At 44.3% G+C, this 26,189-nt stretch overlaps 1 protein-coding gene across 1 annotated transcript in view; it reads left to right on the top strand.

The window, feature by feature from the left end:
- The window catches only part of RSBN1 (round spermatid basic protein 1), a 355,192-nt gene extending 329,688 nt beyond the window's left edge, over nucleotides 1-25,504 (top strand). Inside the window, 3 exon segments of the mRNA XM_085653112.1 lie at nucleotides 13,404-13,512; nucleotides 23,822-24,210; nucleotides 24,212-25,504. Coding sequence (XP_085509238.1) covers nucleotides 13,404-13,512; nucleotides 23,822-24,210; nucleotides 24,212-24,254 — 541 coding nt within the window. The 3' untranslated portion in view covers nucleotides 24,255-25,504.
- Nucleotides 25,505-26,189: the final 685 nt, after the last annotated feature.

Here is a 26,189-nt window from a genome sequence, read left to right on the forward strand (position 1 = left end):
CACAGACACTCTCTCTCACAGACACTCTCTCACACAGACACTCTCTCACAGACACTCTCTCACACAGACACTCTCACAATCTCACTCGCAATCTCTCACAATCTCTCACTCTCACACTCTCTCACATACACTCTCTCACAGACTCTACCAGACACACTCTCACATACTCTACCAGGCACTCTCTCACAGGCACTCTCTCACAGGCACTCTCTCACAGGCACTCTCTCACAGGCACTCTCTCACAGGCACTCTCTCACAGGCACTCTACCAGACACTCTACCTCTCACACTCTCCCTCTCACACTCTCCCTCTCACACTCTCCCTCTCACACTCTCCCTCTCACACTCTCCCTCTCACACTCTCCCTCTCACACTCTCCCTCTCACACTCCCTCTCACACTCTCCCTCTCACACTCTCCCTCTCACGCTCTCCCTCTCACGCTCTCCCTCTCACGCTCTCCCTCTCACGCTCTCCCTCTCACGCACTCCCTCTCACGCACTCCCTCTCACGCACTCCCTCTCGCGCACTCCCCACTCCCTCTCACGCACTCCCTCTCACTCACTCCCTCTCACTGACTGACTCACTCACTCACTCCCTCTCACTGACTGACTCACTCACTCACTCCCTCTCACTGACTGACTCACTCACTCACTCTCTGACTGACTCACTCACTCACTCTCTGACTGACTCACTCACTCACTCTCTCACTGACTGACTCACTCACTCACTCACTCTCTGACTGACTCACTCACTCACTCTCTCACTGACTGACTCACTCACTCTCACTGACTGACTGACACTCTCTCTCACTGACTGACACTCTCTCTCACTGACTGACACTCTCTCTCACTGACTCACTCTCTCTCACTGACTCACTCTCTCTCACTGACTCACTCTCTCTCACTGACTCACTCTCTCTCACTGACTCACTCTCTCTCACTGACTCACTCTCTCTCACTGACTCACTCTCTCTCACTGACTCACTCTCTCTCACTGACTCACTCTCTCTCACTGACTCTCTCTCACTGACTCTCTCTCACGAACTCTCTCTCACGAACTCTCTCTCACGAACTCTCTCTCACGGACTGTCTCTCACGGACTGTCTCTCACGAACTCTTTTCACTGACTGACGCTTCCTCTCACTGACTGACTCTCGCTTAAAGACTGACTCTCGCTTAAAGACTGACTCTCGCTTAAAGACTGACTCTCGCTTAAAGACTGACTCTCGCTTAAAGACTGACTCTCGCTTAAAGACTGACTCTCGCTTAAAGACTGACTCTCGCTTAAAGACTGACTCTCGCTTAAAGACTGACTCTCGCTTAAAGACTGACTCTCGCTTAAAGACTGACTCTCGCTTAAAGACTGACTCTCGCTTAAAGACTGACTCTCGCTTAAAGACTGACTCTCGCTTAAAGACTCACTGACTCACTCTCGCTTAAAGACTCACTGACTCACTCTCGCTGACTGACTGACTGACTCACTCTCGCTTAAAGACTCACTGACTCACTCTCGCTGACTGACTGACTGACTCACTCTCGCTGACTGACTGACTGACTCACTCTCGCTGACTGACTGACTGACTGACTCACTCTCGCTGACTGACTGACTGACTGACTCACTCTCGCTGACTGACTGACTCACTCTCGCTGACTGACTGACTGACTGACTCACTCTCGCTGACTGACTGACTGACTGACTTACTCTCGCTGACTGACTGACTGACTGACTCACTCTCGCTGACTGACTGACTCACTCTCGCTGACTGACTGACTCACTCTCGCTGACTGACTGACTCACTCTCGCTGACTGACTGACTGACTGACTCACTCTCGCTGACTGACTGACTGACTCACTCACTCTCGCTGACTGACTGACTGACTGACTCACTCTCGCTGACTGACTGACTGACTCACTCTCGCTGACTGACTGACTGACTCACTCTCGCTGACTGACTGACTCACTCTCGCTGACTGACTCACTCACTCACTCTCGCTGACTGACTCACTCACTCACTCTCGCTGACTGACTCACTCACTCACTCTCACTGACTGACTCACTCACTCTCGCTGACTGACTGACTCACTCACTCACTCTCACTGACTGACTCACTCACTCACTCTCGCTGACTGACTCACTCACTCTCACTGACTGACTCACTCACTCTCACTGACTGACTCACTCACTCTCACTGACTGACTGACTCACTCACTCTCACTGACTGACTGACTCACTCACTCTCACTGACTGACTCACTCACTCTCACTGACTGACTCACTCACTCACTCTCACTGACTGACTGACTCACTGACTGACTGACTCACTCACTCTCACTGACTGACTCACTCACTCTCACTGACTGACTCACTCACTCTCACTGACTGACTCACTCACTCTCACTGACTGACTGACTCACTCACTCTCACTGACTGACTGACTCACTCACTCTCACTGACTGACTCACTCACTCTCACTGACTGACTCACTCACTCTCACTGACTGACTCACTCACTCACTCTCACTGACTGACTGACTCACTGACTGACTGACTCACTCACTCTCACTGACTGACTCACTCACTCTCACTGACTGACTCACTCACTCTCACTGACTGACTCACTCACTCACTCTCACTGACTGACTGACTCTCTCACTCTCACTGACTGACTGACTCACTCACTCTCACTGACTGACTCACTCACTCACTCTCACTGACTGACTCACTCACTCACTCTGACTGACTGACTGACTCACTCTCACTGACTGACTCACTCACTCACCCTCACTGACTCACTCACTCTCACTGACTGACTCACTCACTCTCACTGACTCACTCACTCTCACTGACTGACTGACTCACTCACTCTCACTGACTGACTGACTGACTCACTCTCACTGACTGACTGACTCACTCTCACTGACTGACTCACTCACTCACTCTCACTGACTGACTGACTGACTCACTCACTCTCACTGACTGACTGACTCACTCACTCTCACTGACTGACTGACTCACTCACTCTCACTGACTCACTCACTCTCACTGACTGACTCACTCACTCACTCTCACTGACTGACTGACTCACTCACTGACTCACTCTGACTCACTCACTGACTGACTGACTCACTCTCACTGACTGACTGACTCACTCTCACTGACTGACTCACTCTCACTGACTGACTGACTCACTCTCACTGACTGACTCACTCTCACTGACTGACTGACACTCACTCTCACTGACTGACTCACTCTCACTGACTGACTGTCTCACTGACTGACTGACTCACTCTCACTGACTGACTGACTCACTCTCACTGACTGACTGACTGACTCACTCTCACTGACTGACTGACTCACTCTCACTGACTGACTGACTCACTCTCACTGACTGACTGACTGACTCACTCTCACTGACTGACTGACTGACTCACTCTCACTGACTGACTGACTGACTCACTCTCACTGACTGACTGACTGACTCACTCTCACTGACTGACTGTCTCACTGACTCACTCTCACTGACTGACTGTCTCACTGACTCACTCTCACTGACTGACTGTCTCACTCTCACTGACTGACTCACTCTCACTCACTGACTGACTCACACTCACTGACTGACTGTCTCACTGACTGACTGTCTCACTGACTGACTGACTCACTCTCACTGACTGACTGACTCACTGACTGACTCTCACTGACTGACTGACTCACTCTCACTGACTGACTGACTCACTCTCACTGACTGACTATCTCACTCTCACTGACTGACTCACTCACTCACTGACTCACTCTCACTGACTGACTGTCTCACTGACTCACTCTCACTGACTGACTGTCTCACTCTCACTGACTGACTGACTCACTCTCACTCACTGACTCACACTCACTGACTGACTGTCTCACTGACTGACTGTCTCACTGACTGACTGACTCACTCTCACTGACTGACTGACTCACTCTCACTGACTGACTGACTCACTCTCACTGACTGACTGACTCACTCTCACTGACTGACTGACTCACTCTCACTGACTGACTATCTCACTCTCACTGACTGACTCACTCACTCACTGACTCACTCACTGACTGACTGACTCACTCACTCACTCACTCACTGACTCACTCTCACTGACTGACTGACTCTCACTGACTGACTGACTCTCACTGACTGACTGACTGTCTCACTGACTGACTGACTGACTCTCACTGACTGACTGACTCTCACTGACTGACTGACTCTCACTGACTGACTGACTCTCACTGACTGACTGACTCTCACTGACTGACTGACTCTCACTGACTGACTGACTCACTCTCACTGACTGACTGACTCACTCTCACTGACTGACTGACTTACTCTCACTGACTGACTGACTGACTCTCACTGACTGACTGACTCTCACTGACTGACTGACTCTCACTGACTGACTGACTCTCACTGACTGACTGACTCTCACTGACTGACTGACTCTCACTGACCGACTGACTCTCACTGACTGACTCACTCACTGACTCACTCTCACTGACTGACTCACTCTCACTGACTGACTGTCTCACTGACTGACTGACTCACTCTCACTGACTGACTGACTCACTCTCACTGACTGACTATCTCACTCTCACTGACTGACTATCTCACTGACTCACTCTCTCTCTCATTCACTCTCACTGACTGACTCTCTCTCACTCACTCTCACTGACTGACCTTCACCCTCATGTTATTTGTGCCCCCCATATAAAAAAAAAACACAACACGCAACCATTGGGACAGGCAGATACAAGTTGCCAGCATTGAAAGGACAAAAAAAAACTCAAGACATTATATTTAATACTTTTTTAATATGGTTGTTTAGTTGTACATAACGCTTTTTTGGTCATATCTAAGGTAACAAAAATGCTTCTGACACTTCTTTATTATAACTTTTTAGCATGCTGCAAACTTCTGTACAGCACAGCTTAAAGACATAGATAAAGTCAATATCTCTGGCTAAACACATACGTTCCCAAAAGTGAGACCTATTGGCTATGCCAATGCTTGTTTAATGAGAGAAAAGGATCAAAAGACAGACATGAAGCATTCTGGGACTTAAAACTGACCCCAATTCATTCTAGAAATGTTCACAAAACAACCAAAAAAATTCAGGCTCAAAAAGTCTAATATTTGGATAAATACTGTAAAATGCAGCTTTCCCTTTGAAATGTCTGTCCTTTCTACTACTAAATTGTGTTTCTGGTGAGCAATGTGTGTTTAAATGCTAAGTGTGTTTAAGACTGCAGTACCACCTCCTTTCTCCGGGGGCAGAGCTGAGCAAAAATATAAACACACTTGGTGAAACACAGGTCCTCACAAGGCAATTTTTTAAAAAGTTGTAAAAATTGACACAGATGTTCCTGAAGTATTTTTTTTATATCATTTAGAGGACATTGCCTTGTGGGGACCTGGGTTCAGGTCCCCACAGTGCAATCAAGTCCCCACAGCGTGAGTGTGTTATCACACCCAAGTCCCCACAAGGATAGATATATATATACACACTCACACACTCACTCACTCACTCGGGCTCCTATACAGAAGCGACCAACGCAACTTCTAACAAGCATTTGAGGTGGAGGGGGGCTGGAAAGGCGCGGAGTGCATGCGGTGGGGCGAGTGCGAAAATTCACGGAGGGTGGGCGGGGGAGGTACGAACAAGCATTTGAAGTGGCGGTGGAGGGGGGCTGGAAAGGCACGGACAGCGGAATGCGTGCGGGGGAGGGAGGTGTAAAAATTCACGGACAGGGCACTACTACAAACAAAACGCTCACATGAAACAAACACACCTCACAACATAATACAAAACGACCGAAGCGCACCAGGATTATGCAAAACGACAGATGCGCACCAGGATTAGGAGCAAGCCCCATAGGGCCGCCCTCACTTACCCTAAAAATTATATAGTGCTTACTGAGTAATTGAAGGAGGCCGTGTCCCTCCACAAGTAGACGATCCAATCCCGCAGTGCGTGGATCAAAGGAGACAGGGTGGCAACAATGAGGGACTGACATGCCTTCAGTGCAATCATTGCACTGCCTTTGTCATAATTTGTGACGCCAAACGACGCGCACAAATCACAGCTGAACTCGGAGCTGGGACGAAGCTTCTGGAATCGTATCGATTCCAAGAAGCCTCGTATGACGAGGGCAGCGCATGCGCTGCCACGCCAGGCCGAGACCTAAAAAGGGAGAGACTTCATTTCTTTTTTCATCCTTTTCTCAGCAAAATCGAAAAAAGGGAGCTTATCTTCTATAAGCACATAAGTGGTTTCGTTGGCAGTTCCCAAGGCAATGTGATCTAACTTATGGCATTCCGAAATGACACAACCCATGTGTCTAAAAAGTACACTAACCGGAAAAATTACAATTTAAAGCCGCCCGATAAAATAATTTAATGCAAGGGCATAGTTCACAACTATCCTATACATGTGCCCTAAAAAACGCTCTAATATTGTGCAAGTGCAACAGTTAGCGCAGTCACTGGGTAACATGATCACCCGACAATCATTTTGCATATGCAATAAATAAACAAAGTTTTCATAAAAATTATTAAACATGCATACAGACTGGTTCAATGAGCCACAACAAATTTATAAACAAAGTATGCTAAAAACTATTTTTGCTGCATAGCATTTGCAACAAGCAATATGATAACAGAACATCGTACTTCAAATACGCACACAATTGCAGCATTACCTAGTGAGCCACTACAAAATTAAAAGTTGCAATGGTATGTTACTTTTGTAGATTAACCCTCCTATACCAAAGAACACATATCACCCATGTACACTGAGTCAAACATAAATGCGGTTTTATCACACCCATAAATACAGATATAGAACGCATACTAACTCTCCCCCCAATTCACCACTAATATGTTTCACAACCCTGTTGGCACTGGAAAAGATTTTGCAACTCTTTTCAAAAAGAAAGGGGCCTGCACATAAAAACACTATACACAATTTTTAAACACACTCTGTCTACTTCTAATAAGGAATTAAGTCTCACACAGGAAGACTTACAATCCCCAAAATACAAGTACATATCTTCAGACGCTACACAGCTTTTTCACCAAAACAGCATGTACTTTCAACACAACATGGTGTTTGCCATAACATTAAAAGGCGAGTCCGCTTCAGTCACAAGGGACAGATCTCGACCACATAGTTTAGCATAGCTCCCCAAACCAGTTATATATATTTTTTTATTTCTTTGAGACAACATCACCGAAAAGACTAATCTCACCTTATGGGGAGTGGCGACCCCAATAGGGTGAGAGCCGGCTCCCGCCACGGAGACTGATCTTGACACCATAAGGGAAGCGGCAACTCTTCAAGGGGAGTTGATTGCGTCTTCCAAATCTATCACATAAGGCCGGCAACTGGAGTTGACCGTGACCTTTAAATTCACCACACAAAAGTGAAGGGATAATGCCCATCCATCGCATAAAGCATCTATATACCAAATAAATGTATAAATATTAATCACCTTAAAACATGCATATACATACTATATAGCAAGCCAAGGTTAACTGGGACAAAGATATAAGGCCCATACCTCACATCTGGTCCATCAGACAAGCCTCCTACTCAACAGAATTTATTCCTAACAATGCAAGAAAAACACATCCCTTTACCTCATTGTATTTCTGTTACAACAGCTATTAACCTGCACAAAGGCAGAATGAAAACATTACAAGGTGCACCCTCCAATACACCTTACTGCGCACAAAATCTGCACTGAGCATGCTCAAATGTTAATGTATCTCTCCCTGGCACTTTACCACAGGGGTGCTCAATACCACTAAAGGCATGCATTAGCCTACAGTAAAATAAGAGCACATTCGCAAACTGTTTGGCCGAAGGCCAACTGTGCACAGTACAAATTAAGGGCCGTAACCCAGATCCATAAACTAGGGCCTGGTGATATCCTATGGATTCAAAAAGAGTACGTCCATCAACCACAGTCCAAGTCAATCCTCCTACCACTAAAATACTTCCAAACCCACAGAAGGAATAAGACGAAGGCAACCCCAAAGCAAGCATACACGTATGTAAACATACATGTCAACATCTTCAATATACAAAGTGTGTTGAGTACTTTAGATAAGAAAAAATACACATGTATGTGTATATCTGTGAGCGTGTATGTGTGTGTGTATATATATATATATATATATATATATCAAAGAAATACCCTTTCAGGCATAGAGTGACGAATAAATTATGCAAAAAAGAAAAGCAGAGAACTCTGGGTAGTTCTCAAGTTTAGGTGGCAAGCAGCTCCTGTATGGAGCACTCTCCACACCAGCGACACTCTAGATCTGCTCACCTCAAATGTCTGTTTTTCTATCAAAGTTTTTAAGCATGGGATTAGCACAGTGCCATCCACGCCGAGATAGAAAAGGACAAAGTCTTTTGCCATTTGTACAGCAAAGTCTTTAAGCATAGAACTAGCACAGTACTGTCCTTGCCGAGCTGTAAAATGACAAAAGCCAATTACCACTTCAGGCACAGTATTAAAGCTTTGAATCGGTAAAATACCAACCAAGCCAACCTAAAATGAGTAAAAGCAACCCCTGACACAGTGTTTCGCTCTAATTAGAGCTCTTCAGAGAGGTATAGCTTTGTCCAGACACAAGGGAGCACCCAGTATAAGTCAAAGAAATACCCTTTCAGGCATAGAGTGACGAATAAATTATGCAAAAAAGAAAAGCAGAGAACTCTGGGTAGTTCTCAAGTTTAGGTGGAAAGCAGCTCCTGTATGGAGCACTCTCAACACCAGCGACACTCTAGATCTGCTCACCTCAAATGTCTGTTTTTCTATCAAAGTTTTTAAGCATGGGATTAGCCTCATGAGTTGAGATGGTACTCGAAAGTTCCCATGATGTAGACAAAAAACACTTCCAACTCACCGGTTCAAATGCCTTTTCTGCATCCAATAGGATAATGGCTGCTGGAATAGTCGGATGACTCCAAATCAATAAAATCAGTCATTGACTGAGTGTTTGTAAACTGGCACCTGTCCTTCTCCCAGGAGACAATTAAACAGGGTTGTCCGAGGGCCTGAGAGGATTGCTGAAATAAACCTTATAAAACTCTGGACTAAGACCATCTTCCCCCCAGAGCCATGGCACTGACCAGCTGTCCTATTGCATCCAGAATCGCTCTCTCCAAAATTGAGTTTTAACTACGTAGAGGCTTCGGGTGTAGAAGAGGGTGAGACCACACCTGCCAGAAATTCCTCTATTTGTCGCTCTGTTGCCCCATCAGCATTATCACCCCAATACAGTGTTGAATAATATTGGTTAAAAAAAACTTGCCTGATTTCCTCAGCATTATTCGTGAGCCAATTCGTATGAGGATCTTTAGCTTGCAAAACCAAATTACAATTTTTGCTTAGGTAAAAAAAAACAGCCTACACATTTTGCTTCTTTATGTACCCGACACTGATAAGTCTGCATATTTATTAACTTCTTTTAGAGATTAAAATATCTGATCCTCTCCTTTGTTTCCTGCCATCTATCTCTTAGAAGGCTATCCGAACTATCAGGAAGTACGACTTGATAAACTCTATCAGCTTCTTTTTGCATAGAGCAAATTGTTTCTCTGCCCCTTTTAACTATAAACGCTGTAATAGAAATACAAACTCCTCTGATAGCACTCTTGAATGCCTCCAAGACCATCTACACCTCTTTTACTATGACAATATTTTTAGCTCCATGCTTATCTGATTCAGACACTGACCGTAGGAGCATGGTCCTGTCCATGATCCCTCTAAACATATTTGTCTGCAGGGAAACTGAGCAGCTAAAGATAAATACTACGGCTGATAAGTCTGAAACACCACACTATTGTCCAGCACATTCTAAAGACACTGCAACCCATCTACCAGGCCCAATCCCTGACAAATTCAGCTCCCTCATGGCCGTATGCATAGATCCAAACCTGGATTACCAGCATGCAGCCGACCCTCCTGAGTCCTCCCCATCTTCCCTGAAAAAAACCCAAAACAGATGAATTTTACAACTCTAACACCCCGGGGCTTCGTATACCGGACCCCTACTCTTCTCACCCTTGCTTCAAGGCGCCCCTTCCCAGCCAAACCGGTTTTGCGTGTGGCGATGAAATTGTGAGTCCGTGAAGCCCTGAAAGTTCTCCCTCCAGTTAGTCCTTAAAAGTGTCCCTCGATTGACTGCAGGGATGGCTTGGGCGTTAAATTCTGGGAGCAAGGCTCTGAACTCTTTCTGCCTCCTGGCTGTCTTCCAAGCCAAGTCTGGAAACATTGAGAAAATAAAGCCACTATTGGAAGAAATATGTGTTTTTGTCTGGCAGCACTCAAGAGGAACTCCTTAATCCGATTATGCTGAAAATTGGCAATAAATAGTATGTGCCTTGTATCTGCCTTATGGGTCCCTGCCGGGATCCGGTGAACCCTCACCATTGATAGTCTTGAGCGGGCAGCTCTGCGATTTCCCTGCCCAGTGTCTCCCTTAGTAATTGAGCCAGCCACTTTTCCATATCTGATTGCAACAATTCTGTGCCCTCAGGGACTTGCACGTATATTGGACTGACTAGACTAGATCTCCAGGTCTTCACTCTTTCTTGAAATGGATTTGATCTTTGATCCATTCAGCTAATATTAGATTTTGAGTACTCCTCCAAAAAGCATCAGGTAGTTTTCCATCTCCTGCTGACTGATCATAAAGGTTGTCATTTGCTCATCGAGGCTACGTCTTTTACTATTCATTTTTCCAGGTGTGGGGTACTTTTTCAGTTTAGGCTTTCTTGAACTTCTTCATCAGGATATACTTGAGCATTTGTCTAGAGCACGGACTTGAAGAAAGTGAATCAGTTGAACTGTCTGAATCGGCTTGGTTCTCTTGAGTTCAGGCTCCCTTATCCTGAAGCTGATTGAACCCTCTCACTTGCCGCTAACCTCTCACCCTCCTGAGCTGATACCCCTTCCTGACCTGATCCTCTGCGGACTCTGCCAGTACAGAGAAAACTATTGGAAGTCTAGGTTTGTATGTGATTGGAGCCAGATCTGTAAAGTTTGTATCCCTCTCTGCTTGGTTCTGCCCTTGCTTTCTGTTTAGCGGGGAATGCAGTTAGTCCCACTGAAACAGCCTCCTTAGCCTGAGAGATAGTGGAGTCGGACTTGTGAAAGATGGATTAAGAGCATACAAGACTATCGGACCTCGACTCTTGCCGACTCTCTATCATTCCCAGTCTCTCATTACTTGCAGGCAGCATTCTTTCATCTGCCAAGGTCAAATCTGGCTCGGAGGTCTCCAGGATATCCCTCACTGTCTCATAGCTTGACTATCTTGACCCAAACCGGTGGTTTCAGTTGTTTCAGTGGTTTTTGCTGAGGCCAGAATGGCCTGGTGGGAGAATTAACTCCTTCTCCAATACAACATGGTCCCTGAAGAGGTAGAGCCTCGGTCTGGCTGGTATACAAATTGGTGGTTCCGTCGGACCTCGCCCTCTCCCAGCAGAGCCTATATCCATTAAGAGTCCTGCTCTTGCAGCCCCCTTAATTCTTGAATGGCCTCCTAGCTCTTAGCCACCATCCTGTCACCGTACCAACAAGCCTCTACATTTCCCCTAAAGTTGAGGAGAACAAGAGTCACTTACGTCTGAGAGGGTATACTGAAAACTGGTGTATCAGGGCCCCCATCCTCCAGGCCTGGGCAAGGAAAATTTGATTAACAATGGAGTGCAGTGAAAGAAAGAATCAAAAAGCACTCTGAGTTGAAGCTCCTCTTACAACCACGGCTCCTCACTGTCAGGGGACAAAACTCTCCAAAAAAGTGAGGGGCGTTGCCACTGGGCTGCCAAAAGGATGAAGGGAAAGGGGAGAAGAGGCATCCTGGGACAGTTATCTGGCTTTTACATCAAACACTGACGATGCCCCCGGACAGCTGCAGCAGGGAAAAAACACCAAGGCAGCTGAAGGAGAAACTAAAGAACTGCATTTCATCTGATCTGAGGAAGTTTACAGATGGCAGATTCCGGGTGGCAGTATACAGACACTCCACCTCTAATTAGGGAGTCGGCATTGTCTCTCCCCTTAGCTCGCCTCCATCCAGTCACCAGGAGGGGCCTGCAGTGAATGCCACACTGCACTTCAGATTAGCGAGGGGGTGGATCCGGAAGATGTGACCTGGAGAGTAGGAACCAAATAATAAGGCCCTATGTGCGCCACAATCCCTTCCTCAGTCTCGCTTTCATCGCTGTCCTGGGTGTTTTTCCATACTCTGTGGGCACTGAACTGTTGCTGCGGCCTCCCCGAAGATCGCCTGCCGGAGTGGGGAACCCCTTCCCTGCACAAAGGTCTAAATCGCCGGAGGAAAAAAAGTGCTGGAGCCGAAATGCAGGTAGGTGCAGGAGCCCTAAGTTAGCGCCAGGAGCTCTAACTGAGGCGGCCTGCAACCTAGCTCCGCCCACCATGTTGGTTTGCAGCACGAAAATCTTTGAAATCAGGATAGTATCCCTTGCAGTGAACATTACAGTATAATCGATCTATATAGCAGCATATTACTAAAATAGACAATTTGGAAGGGTAATCGCAATTATAACATTTTACATGGTGTGCAAGACAACACTACCATTGTGTGTCTTTTTTTTCATTAGCTTCTTGGCATCGATGTAATTTCTGATCCTAAGTAAGTGTTGCTGCCTTAGTTACACCTTGTAGAACTGTCTTATGTGTCTACTTTTATTCTCTATTGCAGTAATTCTTAACCTTTTGACTTCTGTCGACCACCACTTAATCATAACTGGAATCTGGGGAACCTCAAGGAATCATTGGTGTAATCCAGGGACTCCCGCTGAGTTGTTATTGTAATGCAGGGACCCTGGCATAAGCAATTTTGATGATTTTGAACCGCAAAACAATAAGCAAAAATACAGAAACAAGCATTCATCAAAAAAATATGCAATGATGAAGCATTTGATATAATTCAGACAAATATAAGAATAGCATAATTTTACTTTTAATGGGAAGGTTGTAGCCTTTTTTAAATTCAGTTGAGGCCACTCATAGTCTGTACTGTGTTCTTTTTGATGCCCTGCTCCCACAAAACAATTGCAGGATAGTCTCCAGTGACAAATTCCTTCACATATGCAGAACATTTTAGAATTTTCAATCGTTTAATTGTGCTTTTTTATTTGCATATACTTTATTAATTTGTTAATACTTAATTGTGCAAGCAGTTGCAGGTCTCCTGAGTAAGCATCGTGGAACCCAGGGATCCACGGACCACACTAAGAATCACTGCTTTATTGATATGGTGTCAATAGAATGTGTACTAAAGAAAATGTATTGATGCACTATTGCAAAAATTAAATGCTGACCAATTTACTTTTAGGAGTGATCGGCCTCGCATAACCAAAGATGTCATCTGCTTCCACGCGGAGGATTTTACTGATGTTGTTCAAAGGTTACAGTTGGATCTGCATGAGCCACCAGTGTCACAGGTATGCTTGGTTCCAGTAGAGCAGGAATTTACAAAGTGATATCTTGAAGGAGGTTCGTAAAAGTATTCATGGGATTTTATACATCACTTACTGTTTGTAAACTGCAGCTTAACAGTATGGTCAATTGTACTAACATTTCTTTCTCCCCTTTCAAACGTCGGCTTATTATTATCTATGCAATGTGAGACTAAACTAGTGACTCCTGATAGAGATTTCAGGAAATATTTGAAACCATTTGAAATAAAAGTAGTAGTACTGTTAGCAAACATGTTAAGTTGCTAAAACATTCCTACCTCTCCTTATAGTAAAGTCTCCCAAATTAATGTAATTTGTCTTTAGTCTCTCTCTTATGGTTCAATTCATGTTTCAGCAAACCTAAGCAAACGTTGCTCTGGTTTTTCTAAAAAATAAAATCTTGAGAGAAACTATACAGCCTATCCATGTGGTTTAACACTGGCATAGAATGGCTGGTCACTTCTGGCACCAGTGTATGTGTGCGTCATGAATTATTAAGAAAGGGATACTTATTCATTTGACAGTTAATTTAAACACCAACACTTAGTCAAATCAAATAATTTCTTGTATTTGTTTTTTTATTAAATAACTTTATGTCAAAGTTCGTTTCTAAAATGCAGATAATTCTATAAGGTTGGTTTTTTTAATCCTTCTTCAGGAGATAATCGGTTACATTAATTGAAGTCTGCAGATGAAACTTTCTCATTATGAGAAACAATTACGATTGAAAGAACATAGGTAGTATATATTTATTATTTACTTATGTAAAGTTTTTATATAGCACCTTGCAACCGGACCGGAATTAAGATATTTTATATGGAACCTAATAGTTTACATGAATATGCCAAGTAACACCAAACAACTGTCACACAGTTCATACAAATTTAGTAAGACTGTGGATTGGATCAAGAACACTTCATAAAACAGAGACTGTTATTATTAGTAAATGTTGGCCTGGCTAGCTAACGATACCCCATCATAACTCCTAAACTTCCAGAGTTATAAATGCTGTCTGCAACCTCAAACATGACCACCCTGATTCCCAAGCACTTCGTGGAAACTGATGTAACCCTTTTGAATGTCACTTTTGCATGATCAAGGTTTCACAAAGAGAAGAGTCAATTTTTCAAATGTTCATTAAAAAGATCGGTGCGTTGTTATTAAAACATGTGCTGCGATTATTAGACAGATGAGACACATCTTTGTTATAAGCATTATTAAAATTATGTAGAATACAAATAATTCAACCATGTTTATTACTCCCATCTATCACTAATACCCCTGCAAGAGCATTGTGGGAGTACCCTTCTGTCAGACCCAGTTGGAATAATCTAACCCCATACCGTAGTGTGATGTCTCAGGAAGCCAACCTCAGTGCAGTAACAAATGCACTCTCTCAGTGTGCAAGCCTACACAGCTCTGCCTGTGCAGCTATCTTCTTTCTTAGAATGTGTGTTGGGGCCTGCAGAGTCCTATTCACAGCTCTCTGCAGCATCCATGATAACTATCGCATGAAGTACCTCTCGCCTGAGTTCAAAATGGATGCTGTTTAAATAATAAAAAAACAAACTTCTCATTCTGCACTAGATGCAGAACAACAGCTCTACTTAGTCTGGGTAAAATAGTCTTCTCCTACGAGCACAAAATAAAGTTAAGGACAATGCGTTCTAGTTTGCTTCCCTGAAACTAACAGTGCAGACTATAGAACAACAATGTCTAACTATAATAAATGTGTGCATGGTGTTTTGTCGTGTTAGTGTTCAAACCACCATCTTGGAAAGATGCGAAGTTTGAAAGGAAAACATAAAATGTAATCCATTTAACATAACAAGCAGGGGGCAGATGTTAAGGAAAATGGATGGTCGAATGCAACAAGGTCAAAAACATTAAAACAGCTGAATTTAAGTCCTACAGTCTCTTCATGTATGACAGTAGGAAAACCCTTCAGGGTGGTGGTGTAGTTTGTTCTGTGTGGGCTGCAGAAAAGCTTGTTTAATCACAGAAGAGGTAATATTTGAAGAGGTAACTCTTGAGGCTTTTCCTGAAAGATAGGATGTCCTGGCTGTGTCTTAGGTCAAGTGGTAGGGAGTTCTAAAAACTGGGTGCTGCTCGGGAAAAGGATTGCTTCAGTTCTAAATCTTTACTTGAATTTCGGTGTTTCTAAAGTTATGGAGGTCTTGCTTCTAGATAGCCAATCTCCTGACACTGTCTAAAGAAATAAGATTAAGGGGCTTATTCAGAGTACGGCAGTCCATGGGGCCGCTGTACTCATGGTAGTGGTGGAACCACCGACACACTGCGGGCCCCCCTGCAGTGTTAAAATGTGTGGCAGTCAGACTGCCACGGGACGGGTGTGACCGAGTTGGCCTCCCACTGCACCTTTCATGGCAGTGAGCACGCCATGAAAAGGGTGATGGAGAGGAAACAAAGGGGGGCCCAACATGGCCCCCTCCTGGGCCTAGGAGTGCATAGATGTTGTGCCCTCCGGTATTGCACCACCAGTTCCTGCACAGTGTGGCATGCTGCAGGAACGTGCAGTCCGCATTCTCACGGCGGCGGCCTGCATGTTAGGCTCTCTTATGAGCCTAACGGACCGTGTCTGCACAGCCCGCCCGACCAGGATTATACTCCTAATCTGGCAGGTGGGTGCACCATGGCTTTGGTGGTCCTCCAGCGGATGGTGCTGCCACCGCTGGAGGACCGCCAAGCTCGTAACAAGGCCCTGAATATGTAAGTCTGTTGAAGTGCATGGGTTTGAGGGTGACGCAGCCTTACTTGAACTTGATTTGCACCTCAAGAGGCAGCCAATGGATGTTTTTTAGAATCTAGAATATATGCTTGAATCTTTTTCTTTTCTTGGAGATAAGTCTGGCAGGGAAGTAGAAGATTACTTTGAGCTGAACCAATGTTGATGTGGGAAATCATGTCAGGATGGCTTTGCCTGTGTTAATTCTTGAGACGATCAAGACAAGGGCTGCAAATGTTAGCTGGTCGTAAGAGGTGATTTTTAAATTTCTTATGATAGTTGAGGTAGAAGTCCGCATATTGTGTTATTTTGTTCAGTTGTGCTGACAAATACAGTGTGAAGTTGTGCATAAAACCACAAGAGTTGACCCTGTTGCTCTGAGCTGGATTAAACCCCTATAAAGATATGTTGGTGAGTAGAGTAGGTTTGATTTTGGAGGGGAGTTTTGGGGAGATTAGGATTTTCATTTTTGACGGGCTTAGTTTCCACCCATCAGTGAATTATTTCTGAGCCTGTTAGCAGAGTGTGCAAGTCTTGTATCAAAGATAGTTTTAAATATAGATGTGTGTCATCCGCATACTGGTTACGTTTATGCCAGTGTTGTTTAAAAGCAGTTCAAGAGATTCTACAGGCAGATTTAATCACAATGGGGGAGAGTGGAGCTGTGTGGGATGCCGCAGGTCATTCTTTTAGTTACTGAGGTATTTTTTGTTTTTAAATGTTTATATTGAAAATGGAAATAGCAATACAACCAGAGATCACATTGGTAATAAAAAGTCATAGATGAAAGAGAATTGCAATTCTAAGATCAAAATGCATATAACAAAAAGATTCGTTTTTTTAAATATAAAAAGATAGAGGAGAGAAAAGGGAAAATAGAGTAAGGGAAGGCGCAGAGAAGAATGGCAGGAAAGGAGAGAAGAGGAAGGCCTTTCCTGAAGTATAATTAACAAAATGTACCAGGTGGATCTGCTCATCAGGGGTTGGAACCAGCTTGGCACTGTCCATTTGAGATGCATTCTAAGTTTCATGGCCTTAAGAAGGCATTGCGTCAAAGGCAGCTGATAATTCTAAGTGAACCAGAAGACAGGCTTTTCCTTCATCGAGGATGGGGTACTAGTCATTTAGTATTTTCGCTGTTGGAGTTTCTATGCTGTAGCCTTCCTTGAAGCCGTATTGGATATTGGAAAGTAAGTAATTGTTTGTTTAGTTGGAGAGCAACCTGTTTTCAGTGACTTTTCCTAATCAAGGAAGGTTACTGACTGGTTTGAATTTTTCAAGGATTTCGAGGTTGGCATTTGGTTTCTTTAGTATCAACGGTATTGGACCCAGTTTTACATTGTTGGTGAACATACCTTGGGATAGATATGTTCATTATTTTGAGCTAGATTGGAGCGAGCATGCTGAAGATCACTTTGACTTGGATGGTATTGTATCTCTGAAGTAAGGGGTGGGTCGCATTTCTTATATTATTTATGAGAGATCTTCTGTCTTGAGTTGCCGGACTTTCTTTCTTGTTTTGTGTTTTCTCTGATGATATTGTATAAGGTTTGGTAAGGGTTCTGTGATTGGGAGATTTGATTCTGGAGGCAGTTTGCGTTTGAGTTTCGAATATCTGTTTTGAACAGTTTTCTGGCCCCAGTTTAGACTTGGATCTGTCTGATTTGTCGAGACCAGATAGTGGAGGGTATTGAACGTTACTACCAACATAATGAAGGGTCTGTGGCTTCGCCCTGTACCCTTTGGGAAGCCTACAAGGTAGACATGCCCAGGCTCTTATTGGCTTCAAGTCAAAGGAAGACATGGCACAATATCAGACCTTGGAAAGGGTGATCAAATCCTTAGAGGACAAAATACTGAGGGGGGAGGTCCCAGGGGCAGACCTGGTTTACCGCTTGCGTCTTATGTCAGCGAGAAATGAACGACATAGCTGAGAACGCCTCGCGGGCCCATGCTCTAGCAGTTCAGAGGAGACAGTACAACGTGGGCGACAAGGCTACCAAGGTTATATCCTGGCTGGGCAAACGAGATAGAATCAGGAACTGAGTCAAGGAACTACACTATCACAAGGGGAGTACACACGGTGAGTTAGGATATAGCGGAGACATTTGCAACATACTACGAGAACATAAACACATCAGCGTCCTATAGGACATGGGGAGACTGCAGAGCATCTGGAGACCCTAACATTATGAGTCCTCTTAGAGGAAGAACGGAACCTTGATAGGGACTTGACAGTAGAGGAAATTGAATGGGCACTCAGTGGACTCAAGATGGGCTGGGCGTCAGGGCCTAATGGCCTCGCCCTTGGATTGTTTAAATGTGTAACCCATAAGATCACACCTCGCTGCCTTAATATGTTCCTGGCTGCGAGGAATGCAGGGGCCCTCCCGGCAGACCAGAAAACAGCCCCAATTGTGGTGATACCCAAGAAAGGCAAGTCCGCAACTGCCTGTAGTTCACACTACCCCATATTCCTGCTCAATATGGAACCCAAAGTACTGACCAAGGCATTGGGAAATCGACTGACAGAAGTTGTAACATCAGCGATTCACCCGGACCAGTCCGGCTTTATGCAGGTATGGAGCACCCGCCGGAACCTATGGTGCCTATACAAAGTGATGTACATGACTGTGAAATCAGATGAGGAGGAATCGGCAGTGCTCTCCTTAGATGCGAGAAAGGCCTTTGATAGCATTGAATGGGGCTACATTTTCGTAGTCCTGCCTAAACTGGAGTTTGGCCCTAAATGTTTATGGGTTTGCTTATTATTTAATGTTCCTATGGCAAGTGTACGTGTGAATGGATCCATATAGCGAGCCTTCGCTTTAGGCAGGGGCAATGACAGGGTTGCTCCCTGTCGCTGATAATCTTGGCCCTGGCCCTGGACCCCCTAGCAGCTTGGGTGCGCCAAGATGCCCTGATCTGGGGAATTGAAGGCGGAGTAGGAGGAAAGGATCCCCCTGTACATGGACTGTATCCTGCTCTACAAGTTAAGGCCCGCTTCTCTATCCCATGGGTTCTTCACATTTTATAGCTATTCGGGTTACTAAATGAATTGGGATAAGACCCTGATCTTTCCAATCTCCAGGGGAAAGCTAGTCCTTCCGCCCCGCTCCTGTGTAGAAACAGAGGTTTTCGCTACCTGGGAGTCCACGTGACCAGAAGCGAGGAGGACTTCCTACAGCACAACGTACTCCCCCAATTTGATAGTTTCCAGGCAGACATTACCCACTGGCGGACACTGATGATTTCCTTAGTGGGTAGAGCTGTGCTCTTTAAAATGACTCTCCCCCGCATGCTATACACGCTCCAAAACACCCCCTATATTGTGTCCCCGACAGCTTCTTCAGTAAGGTTAACAGTGCGCTACAGTCGCTACTCTGGGACCGGGGTAGCTTGCGTATGTCCCAAGCGAAACTACAGCTTGGAGTCTTTAATGGAGGTCTAGCGGTCCCAGACCTCCAAGCCTACTATTGGGCATCTCAGCTGATAGCGGTGAACGACTGGGTGTTTGGTGGAAGGAACTAACCGGCCTACAGAGTGAACCACTGGGCTATGGGCAACCTGGGATACCTGGCCGTCCTATATGGGAAGGGTGAAGGGAGGTGCACTTCTGTTCCACACCCCACCGGTGGTGCAAGCCTGGCTGGCGACCTATCGACACCTGGGGTGGTGAGGATAAATTGACTGCTGAAACCCCTCTTTGCAATGGTAACCCTCTCGGTAAGGTGAAGAAACTGCGAAACCACACACAATGGAGTTTGATAGGAGTAGACAAGCTGGGAGATGTCCAGAGAGGGGGATCACTGGTAACTTTTGCTGAGCTTCAGACGGGATATGCCCTGAAACAGAAGTAGATGTTTCGATACCTGCAATTAAGACATGCGCTGAGGTGCCACCTGCCCAAGGGAGAAACACCTCCCTGACTACTTCCCCATGGAGGATCGACTGCTCCTAGATCCCATGCTGATTAAGGCAGATTCCCTAGTCTACAAAAAAATTATGAACAACTCACTCGACCCTCTTCTTTCACTATGTGAGGCATGGGTGGGAGATGTGGGCCCCCTGGAGGTTGAGGAGTGGGGGGAGGGCCTGCAAAGACCTAGAGAAATAAGCATTAAAGTCCGATTCTGCCTGGTGCAACGCCACATGTTGCATAGGTCTTACTTCTCCCGTTCCAGGCTACATCAGATAGGCAGATGTGCATCGGCCGCATGTGCCCAGAGATATGGGGAACCAGGTACCTGCTACCATATGATCTGGGGCTGCTCAATAATCCAACATTTCTGGAGTGTGGCCACAGGGGTGCTGAATGTGGTCACAGGACCTATAGTCCCATTGGAGGCCAAATAGCTTATCCTGGATATCACTAGAGAGGAGAAATGGCCCAAATACCCTACTCTGTGGCTCGCCATAGCCGTTTGGGTATAAAGCGAAATTTAGCCAGAGTCGGGGGAGAGAGTAGTCCTCCCCCTCCCTCCCCACGGTCCAGGAATTAGAAAACCACCTTGACTGGTGTCAGCTGGCAGAACGCCAGGTATATCGTGGATGTCCCCTTAAATTTGATAAGATTTGAGGATTCTGGATACAGTACAGGGGGACGGCCCTAAGGTAGGGGTCAAGTATTCTGGGTTGCAGGGTACAGTTTTTTTCAGGCCTGAATGTATGCGTTGGTAGATGCTATAAAATGCACACCTTGCACTAAGTTGGGCCATAGCTGGTTAGACTCAAGGCTAGAAATGTACAGGCCCCCAGAGAGGGACCTATTACGCTTGTCTTTCGAACATGCTTAATAAAAAGAGTTATTAAATATATATATATTTCCTCTACCTCCACTCTCTGAATCATCCCAAACTAATTATACTTCTCTCTCCAATGCGCTACCCTATTTCTCACCCTATACCACTCTCAATATATCCTCTACCTCCACTGATTCATCCCAAACCCCATTCTACTACTATGACCCCCAAAATAACAATTTCTAGACTCTTCCCTTCTCTACCCCTCCTTCCATCATCTCAAACCTCTTTTACTATTCATATCTCCCAAACAAGCATTTCTAAACCATTCCCTCTGACTCTTTCCCCTTCCCCCTCTCCTTTACTCATTCCAAACCTCCTCCTACTGCTATGATCTCCAAATAAACACTTTTATCCTTCCACTATCCTTTTCAATCCAACTAACAGACTCTCATGTCCAGTGCTCAAATCAATTTCATATTTCCTTATACCAATTCACCACTAATACTTTTTGGGTTCCGGAGAAGCGTGCTACTTGCCGGAAAGTGTTTCGACGCCTCATAAAGGGCAGTAAGAGCTGTATAAATGCAATTACAATATTCCTTCAAGTCATTTGATATTTATTTATTTTTACTCTTTTGTAAGGCTTCATTGAACCAAGGGTTGACTGGGAGTGTGTTTCTGAGCTTTTCGTTTTGCTAGGGATGAAAAGTTGGTGAATTCTTCAATAATTTTCGTGTATTGGGTGCAGATGACATTTATGTGGTCCTCCGTATTAATCCAGTTGAGCATAAGTAGTAGGTTTTCTTTCAGAGACTCGGCTGTGAATAATTTGCAGTTCCTGACCCATGCTTTGATTTTAGTAAGTGTCTTTTGAGTAAGATTGGTTATCGGAAAGCTGATCTGTAGTGGCAACTGATTGGTCTAATCTACTTCAGCAGAGGAAGGCAAGTGCAGCCTTCGATTAGTGTAATTAAGAGGTCTAGTATTTTTACTCTGTTATGAGTATGTATGTGGATCTTTGAATGAGGTATTGCAGAATCATAATAATTTGTAGTCCTCGCTGGAGGTAGGATTTTGGATCCCTCCAGTCTAAGTCTCCCATGTAGATGTTTGGGGATAGCATCTGGTTGAGGGTGACATACCTAGAGATGTCTTCCATTTAGTCATTGGAGGGTGTTGATGGTCTGTAGAGTCCATGGAGATAGATAGTTAAGGAAAGATTTGCAACCAGTGCCATTTTCATGCATTTGAATGAGGGGTAGATGACCAAAGAGACTATCCGGAGATTGTCACTCCTACCCCAATTTTACCCTGTCTGACTGATCTTCTGATCGAGTATCCTGCTGGGAGGAGGGAGCCCATGACGTTTTGGGACAAGCCATTTAAGCAGGTTTCCAACATGGAGAAGAGATCCGCATTTGTTTGTTCTATCAGCTTAGTAATTTGTAGGAGGTGAGTATTTGCAGATATTCCATTGAGTAAGGTGCCAGAAATAGTTTGTGCTAGAGTTGGTGCATTTTCGTATGAAAAGAAACGGCTGATGGGAGGCAATACTCAAGATCAACAATAGTAAGTACCCAAAAAGGAAGGTTCATTTAGCAGGCGTTGTGGGTTTCTGTTGCAAGTCGTTTTATTTTTCTAAATCCTTTGTACAAATGTAGAAAGTTGCCACATTTGTGCAAAGGGAGCTAGAACTAAGCTGGAGGATCTTTTATTCTACACAAACTACGCTTTAGGAACAGCTAAGCATTCCAGCACTGGGACACAAAACTCCATTTAGCCTGTGTTATTTTTAGCATGTGCTTAAAACCATACCTTCAGTTCCATCATCCACCCACCTTTTCATCCTTCAGGGATGTTTACTCCGTGACTGTTCGTTTAACATGAGTATTTTGTGTAGAGCGACGGCAAAAGGCTTTTGCCTCTATATAACGGCAGGATTTCTGTTTATAACTAACCCTGGGCGTAGGACTACGTTCGCGTAGTTTGCGCAACTGTGTTACGCGAATTGCATGTAGCACAGTGCAAAATCGCATAGCGGGTATTTTTTGCTTACTCGCGGTCCTCAATGTCAAGTTGGCGACCGCAAGCGAGCAAATTGACATCCTGGCGAGACTTTTTCCTCGTTCACAATCAGCAACATCAAGTTGCCGATCGCGAGCGTGGAAAATAAACCTCCCGGCGAGATTCTCAACACGGGGTGGTCAGGCTTCTCATTGCAAGTGGTCGCATATGCTCGCGACCGCTCGCGATGAGAAACTACCAGTCCGCGTTGAGAACTGCTGCTCTAGTACAAATCTACTCGAGCTGCAGAAAACGACTGCTTGCACTGTGCAAGATGCCGTTTGCAATGATTGCACAGTGCGTACAAGCATCCGGCACTGTGCAATTAGTGCGAACAGCATTTTCCCTACCGCACTACGCAGCTTGCGTAGCTACGCATAACTTGCGTAGTGCACTTCGCGGAGCGTAGCGCTACTACGCAAACTACGCCCAGGGTTACTTTTAACCCTTAACCGATAGTTTTCTGAGCATTTGTGTATGCCACTGGTGGACTCTTACATTTATCACTGAACAGAGAAAGCTAGAAAATCATAGCCTTCCTTGAAGATTATCAAGAACCTCAAATAATGGGGTGATATTTATGTGACTTTCTAATAAAATGCATTGTGTAGAACACAAACTTAAATATAATGTATATCAAACACTTCTAAGCCCTATTCATCTCTTGTGCATTATATTCAATTTCTGCGCAAGACCCTTTCTAAATATTAAATTGTTGCATCTTTTTACTCTGTTGTAGTGCGTTCAATGGGTTGATGAAGCCAAGCTCAATCAAATGAGACGTGAAGGTATTCGTTACGCAAGAATTCAGCTGTGCGACAATGACATTTACTTTATTCCCAGAAATGTAATCCATCAGTTTAAGACTGTGTCTGCTGTTTGCAGTTTGGCATGGCACATACGGCTGAAACAGTATCAGTCAGCCGGTGCAGGCCCGCAGACCATGGACGGTACAGAGCGTGAATCGGACGTTACTGCAAAGGTCGAGACACAACAGGAGCCTCAGAGTGTGAGCGTAAAAACCGAGCCCTGCGAGACCACTGCGCAGGCGCAGGCATCACCCTCCAAATCCCCAACAAGACTATTCCTAGTGGATCATCTGCTGGCACAGCCCACTCCCTTCGTCCGTTGAACAGCACATCACACAAGAGGTTCCCAACTCTCCTGCTTAACCACACACGGCAAAGCATTTTTAAAAATGACCTTTTTAAAATTTTGTGAAGTTAATAGTTTTATAACCGGCTTATGTTAAATTTTTATTTGGAAATATCCTGCCTGTTGTTTTTCTAAGGCAAGGTGACATTCCAAACGCCAGGCAAATCTTTTTTACCCAGATTATGAAAAGTTTAATGAGCATGATTGCATTTTTAATTTGCCGAGGCCTGCCACTTCTTTCTGTTTTAAGGAACGAGGCAATGATCTAAACCAGGGGTGAAGAGATTCTGATTGATGGATCTGTAGATGATTGACCTGTTGGGTCAATGGTAGTATAATCGTTCCAAATTAACTATAAAATCATCAAACTTTCTTCATACGGTTGACTCCATTAGGTAAAGCACTTGTCTTTTAATTGTATGTAGTTTTAAATCTGTAAGCATTTTTTATTAATTTATCTCGAAGGTTGCTTTTGTGCATCGCAGGAGAGGGAGGGAGGGCGGGCATAGTTGTAAGGTCAAGAACTTGTGAAGCCTAGTTTGATGCGGCCTAACACTGTGTACAGCAGTTTGTGTTGGGATGTAACAGTGCTTTGATGTGTGGTTCTTTCGAAAACATTTGCTATTTGAGCACTAAAGGCAGATTTGATTTACATGCACAGTGGAGAATTTGGCATTATTGTCTTACAAGCTTTCTGTTGTCAGACGAGTGCTCAACTCCAGTGAACCTTGATGTCGGCGGAATATATAAAATGCTGGAAATTAGTTATGATCCTCAGCTGCTCAACAGCTATTCAAATTTTTCTATTTTATTCTGCTTATGCCTCATCTGTATTTGCCTATGACGTTCCACCAGTATGTGTTGGTGTATCGGGTTTGCCTGTGCTGTTGCATCTTAGTTTATTTCTCTACCCACATCGAATGCTAAGCCAATGCTCGGTTGCATACTTATGTGTTTGATACTTCTTCACCTGTAAGTAATGTACTCACAAAGTACATTTGTACTGTGATCTAGATTGTAAATTAGGAATTTTGGTAATAAACCTATGTAGAACAAGGAAAATCCATTCATTCCCTTCACCACGTATTGGTCTAGACTGCGACATCCAGAGCATGCTGTCTGTAAGGATTGCGTTTTGTTCCTCATTTGAAGTAAAGTAGAAACATTATCTTTGTGCTGTATGATACACAAACTAAACTCTTTTGATGTGGGACCACAGAACCAATAAGTACTTTTTGTAATATATGTATATTTTATTTTTTCCGAAATGTCTCCAATGTATATTCTTTGTGCAATATTGTTTTGTGTAGTTTTATATATAAGGAATTGTTGAGGCCCCACCCATTTCAATGCATTAGCTAAGACCATCATAAAAGATGAACATTTAGTTAGATTAGACTCTGTAATATTTCACGTATAATTTCCAATTGCAGTGTATTGTCTAAATGATAGCACGTCTATTTATATTTAAAGAAATTATTGACAGAATGAAGTGCTTTATTACATACTAACCTGTGTACACAAAGAGCGAGAACATTGATGTCACCTTGTTTTAAACCTTGCAAATTTCTCCCCAGTCTCCTCGATTTTCTAGTCTACATCACCCCTATGCCCTATCTAGACTATTTGTCAAAAACCAGAGAATGGCTTTTTAAATGGAAACAGTTTGTGTATTATTCTGCCAGTTTCATGCTTGTAACACTGGGTGCAATATGAATATTCTGTAGCTCCCTTAAGTCACACACTTTCAAGAGTATGTGCAGTCCTTCTCAAGTGTTTTTTTGTGTTCCCATGGTTTAGTTTATAGGAACATCGCTTGGATTTCTTAATTTTTTAGTTTGTAAGGTTTGGCATTGATGTTGGCCAAAAAAATAACTGGGGCTGGAAAACAGGTAATATATGTCACTGATTGACAGTTTTGCTGTTCAAATAGAATGTTTTAATGAAGATTA

This window comes from Triturus cristatus, chromosome 1_1 (genome assembly GCF_964204655.1).
Source record: "Triturus cristatus chromosome 1_1, aTriCri1.1, whole genome shotgun sequence".
In the NCBI taxonomy this organism is placed as follows: domain Eukaryota; kingdom Metazoa; phylum Chordata; class Amphibia; order Caudata; family Salamandridae; genus Triturus; species Triturus cristatus.